The sequence below is a fragment of the Capra hircus genome (genome assembly GCF_001704415.2).
Source record: "Capra hircus breed San Clemente chromosome X unlocalized genomic scaffold, ASM170441v1, whole genome shotgun sequence".
NCBI classification, from domain to species: Eukaryota; Metazoa; Chordata; class Mammalia; order Artiodactyla; family Bovidae; genus Capra; species Capra hircus.
This window is the reverse complement of record NW_017189517.1, coordinates 37035442-37043353: the sequence shown is the minus strand read 5'-3', so window position 1 is coordinate 37043353 and position 7912 is coordinate 37035442. Positions and strand designations below refer to the sequence as shown.

Here is a 7912-nt window from a genome sequence, read left to right as displayed (position 1 = left end):
AAGATCATGGCCTCTGGTCCCATCACTTCATGGGAAATAGATGGGGAAACAGTGGAAACAGTGGCAGACTTTATTTTTGGGGCTCCAACAAAGTAGGCCAAGAACAGTATAATTCTACTTAAGTAAACATTTATTAAGTACCCACTATGCATTAGTCACAGCAGTAATCAATAGAAATATAATGAAATATAATAGCCTTTACTTGAAAATGCAAAATGCAAAATCCAGTTAAGAAATAATGCTTAAGTATATATATATATACACTGTGTGCACATGTGCTAAGTCACTTCAGTCATGTACGGACTTCTTGCTCACCAGGCTCCTCTGTGCATGGGATTCTCCAGGCAAGAATCCTGGAGTGGGTTGCCATTTCCTACTCCAAGTTCTGTTATTAGGAGTTTGTTGTTTCACTGCCCTTCAAAGGTGATTGACAATTTCTTTTATCGTGTCTGTTTATTTTAGTTTTTGGTGAAACAAGTAATCCACACATACACACACACACATATAATTCATTTTTGGAAAATGAGAAGATGCAGATAGGTAAAAAAATAAAATAAAATACAGATAACACTGCGATTCACTGTTAACCTTTTGTTATATAATAATTCAGACTTTTTTGGTACTATGACATATATGAATGTACTTATAAGATATACATAGATAGGTATATCTATATATATCATTTTTTCAACATATTATTTTCACTTTACAATATACAATGAGCATCTTCACATGCAAACAAATGAAGCAATTCTATTAAATGAGTGAGATCAGGTCAAAAGATGAAATGATGGCAACAAGAGTCACTTGTAAAACATTGAAGGATTGGAATAAAATAGTAGCAAATATTTCACAAGAAAATGCAGACAAAAGGAACCAATACTGCAATATTAAGAACAGAAAATAGTTGAATTCAGGCGAGAAGTGCATTAAATAGGATATGGACGGTCTCGAGAATGCCTACGGTTAGAAAGCAGAGCCCTACATTTCTTTCTCAGACCCCTTATCTCTTCCAAACGCCTTTCCATCCCATCTCCCTCTCTTGTCATTTCTTCATCCTTAAAATGCCTAAAGTCTATGTCCTTTCCAAATTCCTCGAGAGACTGAAGCAGCCTTTGCCTAAAATTCCCTTTCGGTTTGCTGGCGTTGGAACTCTCCATAGGAGCACTCTTCCTGTCTCTTTGGCACATTGCATTTGGGTGTTCCTTCATTTTCTTTGCAAGATTTTTGCATGATGTAGTGATTTCCTGCTTAAGTCCAGGGAGAAAATGTAAGTAAGATTGCTTCACTTCTTTTGATTCAACCTTGTCAGTTTCTCTTTGAAGCTGGTTACTCGCCTGATACCCTATCCCCTACCACACTGGTCCAGCCCTCCTGAAATTCGAGATGCGGCCCCTTCCTCTCCCACCCCTTCTCCACCTCCTTCAAGGCTAAATGGCCTCTCTGATGGGCGGGAGAAGGGGAGCGGACAGGGAGGTGAGCTGGTGAGGCCGCAAATTTAACCCAGCTCTTTGACCTTCCAACGCCCACCCTGAGAGACCGCTGAGTGCCTCCCTCATACTGACCAGAGATGGTTTGTGGATAGTTTCCTTCTCTTTTTCTTGCCTCGAGAGATCTGTGAACATAGACCCTCAGACCTGCTGGCAGAAAGGAAGGAGGGGGGATGAGGGAGTTCTCTGTAAATCAACCAGCCTCAGAGACAACACATTATTATCTTGAATCCAGGATCCTCATCACTGTTGTTGCCCCAAATTTTCCTACCTCCTGTTTCTCCTCCTGTTCCTATCCTTTCCTACTGGATCTCTGTGCCACCCCCACCTCGCATCCCTCACCCTCAGGCCTAGCCCTTACAAGGACCACTGTCCCCTCACTCCCCACTTCAATGCATCCCTGATCAGCAGTCAATGAGATCACTATTTTCAAATTATCTCTAAATTTCTCTGTCTTCACCTCAGGATTTCAGCCTTTCTCCAACAACCAGACCATACCTGATTTCCTTCAATGGAGTTGCGGGAGAAGAAAAAGAAGAAAAGAGGGGAAATCTTACCAGTGTGAGGGAAGCTGATTATTCTAACTACACTAAACTTCTGGGTGTCTCTCAAGAGACTCATCACCTTACTCAGCCCACCCTGCTTCAAAAATACAATATATCCCGCAAAGAGTTGGGGGGAAGCAGTCCGTAGCCACTTCTCCATTCCAGAGCCCATACTCTTCCTAACCACTAGGCTAGACTGCTCCTTGGCTTCCCTGCTGACTTTCCACAATACTGAGTAAACCTAAGGTCTGCATCCACATGCCCAGGACCCTGAGCCCAGGCTGGATGGGGATTTCTGCCCACAACACAGCTCTCACCTGGAAGAGCTGGCAGGGGTAGCAATGAAGGTCCGGGTGAAGGCACGCACACAGCCAGGAGACATTCCTTCCACTTCAACAACAAACAGTAAGAGTACCCCTTACAGCCCCCACATAATTTACAGGCTCCCATGCCATTCCCCAGTCAGGGTCTGACTTGACACTTAGGCTGAGGGGACAGTTGTTCACTTGGGGAGCCAGGGTGTTGGGAATAGGGAGGGCAACTGTAGGAGCCATCTGCTCCCAATGACATGTCCCTATGACAACAGCCTCACAAGTTCATGTGATGCATTTTTCAGACCTGCCCAAGAGGTGGACATTATGACTCCATTTTGCAAATGAGAAAACTATAATGGCCCAAGTTCTCAATGTAAGGATCTGGGATGGAAGCCACCAAACTGGACATCTTATATCACCAATGCCCAGGCTAGAAAGGGCAGGCATGGACGCAGTTCAAACCTGAACTGTGGGAAGACTTGAGGGCTGGAGGGGAGGGGAGGAGAGGAAAGGGGAGTGGAGAGGAGTGTACTGGAGGGAAACTGGAAGGGTTCTGGTGGAAGGGATCCATGTTGGGGGGAAGGATCTACACATACCTTCTTTGAACACCCCGTTGACAGAGAAGCAGAGCATCTTTTCCTGAGAGACACGAACCTAGTTACTCAGCCACCCCTGAACATCTTCCCTATGATGTGGCTTCCTGCTCCACCCCCCCACCACCACCAAGGGAGGAGCAGTGTTCACCGTCTGAAAACACATGTCCACCACAAAGGAGCTGAAGTCATGCTGAGTTTTGGGCAACGCACAGAAGGCATGCACAATGTCATGTTTTGTGTGTTTCAGCAGCTGGACACGCAGATCTGTGGGGAAGGGGAAGAAAGCAAAGGTCATGTCTGCCATGCCATGGACCCTATGATTGGCCCCCTTACCACCCTTTTCGGCCCAGTCTTCCCACCACACACTCACTGGGGTCCTTGAGCGTCTTCATATTCCTGTTGTCCAAGAAGTACGCACACATGCTGCTTCTAGGAGACACAGAGGAACAGTGGGTGGTGGTCTGGCCAGCACAGGTGTCAGCAGGAGCTGGCCTGCATCTGCTGGGGAACCACATGGCCTGGGGAAGGATTCTGGGCTGTGATACTTACAGGGCTGGGTCCTCGGGTTGGAATGGAATGGTCAGGGAGAAGCAGGCCTCCTCATGATAAGCACCCAGAAGTCCCTGGCGGTTCCCATAGTCATGGATCAAGTAATACCTGAGGGGGAGCAGTGAAGACAATCTATCTGTGTAGTCTGGAGCTTTGATGGCCTCGTCCTTGGGCTCCCCTTGCTCAGATTCTCAGGAGTACTTACTGCTGCAGGAATTGCAGGATTAGACTCTTCAACTCTTCAGATCCAAAGAAGCTTCCCTAGAATCAAAGCAGTCCTCAGGACCAGGACTGACACCTCCTCACGTACCACACAGAACCCTGCTGGATCCTCTGTGCTCACCTTGCACATTGGTAAGCACTTGGGGGCTTCCATAGCACACTTAGAACCTGAGGGTGTCTCCTGGCCATCCTAGGGGAGGGAAGAGGAAGTCAGCAGCGCAGTCTAGGATGTGGCGCTGGATGATCAGGGAACAGGATGGGGAGGGGCTCAGAGGTCAGGGAAGAAAGTGTCCCTGGAAATGCCGGAGGCAGGACTGCATGTTCTGTCATCACCATGGGTCCCCGAAGCCTGTGGAGAACATGGCTGAAGATCCAGAGCCTTTTCAGGTTCCCACAGAGAATGGCACAGCCCCCACCCCCAGGACATTTAAGGGTCAGGCTAAAAAATGGAAACGGAACAGGTCCTAACCGGTTTCCAAGTAGTTTGAGGGCACTGTCAGTGCTAGTTAGAGGAGTCTGATCAAGGAATGCACTTACCAAGCTTAGTAACCTGGGGAACAACTCCAGGAGGGTGCTGCCAAAATCAAGACAAAAGAAAAATGTCAGTGAAACTCTGGACGTGACCCTCCTCGTGGGAGCAAGTCACTTACAGTAATCACAGCGCCCTCACACCCCAGTATCCTAGCGTTCAAGGGCCCTGGTCACCACTCTATGGACGGACCAGGAGGGAGACTGTCCCCTCCAACCCTTCCTCAAACCCCCTCCTCCATCTCCTTTCCCCTGGGGAGCTCCCAGCCAGACTGTTCTGACTCCCTTCTGCAGTGCCACAGGGACCAGCACTTCAAACCCAGTCTGCAGGCCTTACTCCCCTCTATCCCTTCCTTCCTTCAGGCCCCAGTGAAGGCTGTAGAGAAAAGAAGATATGGGAGGATGGGAGCCCAGGGCTTTGCTACCTCACTTGGAGTCCAGCATGCTGTCAAGTCAGGACACACCTCAGGGATGACCAGGTGCTATGGCAGGGAGGTGACTGAGCTGGGGCTCAGGAGGTAGGGAGGGGAAGAAAGAGAGAAAGGGAGTGGAGGGAGGAGGGGAGAGATGAGCGAGACACAGGGTGAAGAGACAAGGCAGAGGAAGACCTCATGTTGGCTGACTTATCACGGAAGGTGGTGCACACGGCATTTCTGTCTGCACTCATCCCTTCTGGTTCCAGCTGATGACCCTTGTCCATCTCCCCTGCAATCTTCACCTAGAATTACAAGGAACACCCACATGGACCAGATGGCTCTGCACCCACACCCTTCCTTTCCCTACAAATCCACCTGCCTTTGTCTGTCACCACCCATAAGGCCTCCCACATTCCTTTCAAAGGAGGATCTGGGTGCCCCACCTCACCTCAGTGTTGGACAGATTCAACTTCTTGGTGGCAGAAGCAAGCTCCATAATGGTGGACAGGCCATGCACCAAGTAGGGTTTCTTGTTGCTCAAGTACAAAGATGAAAGCTATGATGAGGCAACAGAGTGAGGACTCCAAAGGGAATACCTGAGACACATCTGCCTCTTCTACCCGATGTCTCCTTCCCTCACCATTGGTCCCAACATTGGGCCTAGGTCCTCACCATGGGCCTGATCCCTGGATGGACATGCGGGAAAGCAGCCAAGCTATTTCTACAGTTCCATGGCATTCCAATATCACATGGTGTCAAGTCTCCAGGAAACCAGGAGGGAAACACAGGCGAGAGGGTCCCAGCTGGAGCACCTCCAGCACCAAGCCCTCCCCATGATACCATCTCCGAGTGCTCTACCCAGACAGACCCTCTACCCTCACCTGCCCTGCAGTTACTACTGTAGCCACACCAGGGCCAAAGCGGAGTCTCCGGATGTCAAGAGCTTGCTGGCAGGCATCGTATGGTTTATTCATGGTAAGCTGCAGAGTTAGGGATGGGGTCCAGCAAGCTTGAGTTTGAGGGTGAGCGGGCGGCAGAGGTGGGTCTGGCTATGAGGGCACAGCTTGTGTTGAGTCTGCATTACCTTTATCTGCTCCAACTTTTCAGCTGTCAGTGCCTTCTGCACAGACTGGGGTGCATCACAGGGCTCAACAAAGATAGATATCTGTAGAGAACACAAGAGGGGCTGGGTAGGCTCCAGGAAATCTGTGCATGGGATCAAGCAAGACCATGCCACTCTCCTGCCCTCTTGCCCTTAGTCAGCCCTTGACACACACCTTTTCATTATCCTCATTGAAAATCTGGCCGTTGACATTCTTCAATGCACAGGCAACATTGGCTTTCTCAACAAAGAACTGGGCCTGCATTTTCTCATAGTGAAACTGTAGGGAGAGTGACAGCAGAAGCAGAATACGAGACCAGTGCCATTTCTCTGGGCCCACAATCTACCCCACTTTCTCATCATCTCCATGTCCTGTCTTACTTCAACTGCAGTGAAGGGGACACTGCACTTCTTCTGAATCAAATTCATCAGCCACTTCTCATCATATTTTATACCAAAGGGAATCTAGGAATCAGAGAACAAATGGGAAAGAGGATGGATACAATGGAATCCAACATTAAGGTAAGACCCGACTGTGTCTTGCTTTAGGACCATTTCTCAGGGTTTAAATAATTCCTTAAGACAGTATCTGTTATCACTAACTTTGGTATGAGACAAGGATTTTCTATATACACTTTCTTTGCATTCAAATACTCTTCCTGAAACAAAACTGACTTAATATGTTTCACATGTACTTCCTTTTATAAAGTTCCATGAGATCCACACGAGGTACACCTGGCCTGTCACTCTAACATGGACCCCAGAGACTCAACCTCCTCCCACACCCAGCTCAAGCCAAACTGCGTGATCTGGTGTGAAGTGCTCCACCCCCACGGTACTAGGTTTCCTCCTTTGCTGTTAGTCAACCTCTCCCATGCTCCTCCTTGCAGTCAGTCTGTTTCCTTCATACCACTTCTCTGAACCCGCCCTTAGATGATCTAAGAAGATACCTCCTAGTAGTCACAAGACAGATTACCAACACCACTGCCCCAGAAAAGTTCCCAGCATCTCTATACAAATCCAACACGACTCTGTCATCTTCTACATATTAGGTTCATTTAGCCAGGATACTCACGATAATCTTGAACCAGCTCCCCAAGGTCTCATCCTGTCTATTTATTTTCATTGTTCTCTCCAGAGGTTTTTGCTTTGTCTCCATGTTAACATGCATTTGGTCTTTTCTCTGAAAACTACTCCTCCAGTGATGGGATGGAATGGCATAGGGAGCACTGTGGGGAAGTGGAAAGAAAAAAGTGGTCCATATAGGCTTGGAACGTCTTCTCTACATTTTCCCAAATGATACCAGAGTTATAATAAAGATTGCTCAAACATTAACCTGATCCAATCATTTTTTACTCTGGCAAGTTGGAGAGAAGAATGACATATTTAACTGCAAGGTTTTGTTGTTCAGTGGTTGGTACATGTCAGCCACAGTGACTGGTCACTTACTATCTTGCTTGGATGTCCATATGAGCATCACTTTCTTTTCAATCTCTGTCTTGCTGTTGCTGGGAAGTGACCGGTTCAGACCAATAGGCGTATTGCCTTCAGTACATACCCCAGCTTCTTGCTCTTCTTTGTAGAGAGTTCACTTTATCAGTGTGCTCTAAAACTGACAACAACATATCAGTGATCCCAGTGTCAGAAGTAGTCCTGAGTAAATATCATGACTAATGAAGAAACATCATTCTTTATAATCTAAACATACATGTATCATAGAGCTAAAAAGTGGCTGAGAGACTTTACCATGGCTCCACTTTTCAGGAAATGAGAGGTAGGAAGCAGTCACAGACAAGAAAACAGGCACCAAGGAAAGGGTCTGGATCTAGAGTGCAGTCTGTGATGTTAGACTCTGTTCTACTTGGTTCAGGTTAGGTGACCTGGGACAAGTGGCTTTTTATCCCCAAGTCTCACTTCTCTGCTCTGCTCTATGAGTACAATAAACCCTACCCTGAAATCTACCCTGGTGTGATGGTTCAAGGGTCAAAGGTGATCTGCCTCCCTGAAGGAAGAATTAGAGAAATGAAAGGTAAGTCTTAGGAAAGGATCCAAGATGGAACCTGGAGAGATTAAAGGTGATACAATGAGTACACCTAACACATGGTTAATGTGAGCCCCATAGAGAAGGAACGGGAACAGGGGAGAAGTGG

At 47.5% G+C, this 7912-nt stretch overlaps 2 protein-coding genes across 2 annotated transcripts; both read right to left on the bottom strand.

Annotated features, from left to right (window-relative positions):
- Positions 1-729: 729 nt before the first annotated feature.
- Positions 730-1295, bottom strand: LOC102170677 (transcription elongation factor A protein-like 7). The gene is given in 2 exon segments (XM_018044117.1): positions 730-1130; positions 1132-1295. Coding segments are annotated over 2 exon segments (303 nt in total). The 5' UTR covers positions 1234-1295; the 3' UTR covers positions 730-929.
- A 1053-nt stretch (positions 1296-2348) lies between these two features.
- LOC102177698 (nuclear RNA export factor 3-like) lies at positions 2349-7387 on the bottom strand. The gene is given in 16 exon segments (XM_018044102.1): positions 2349-2425; positions 2946-2988; positions 3094-3209; positions 3316-3374; positions 3495-3602; positions 3700-3755; positions 3838-3906; positions 4254-4290; positions 4853-4962; positions 5109-5216; positions 5333-5432; positions 5746-5825; positions 5938-6042; positions 6144-6227; positions 6838-6991; positions 7212-7387. Coding segments are annotated over 16 exon segments (1482 nt in total).
- Positions 7388-7912: the final 525 nt, after the last annotated feature.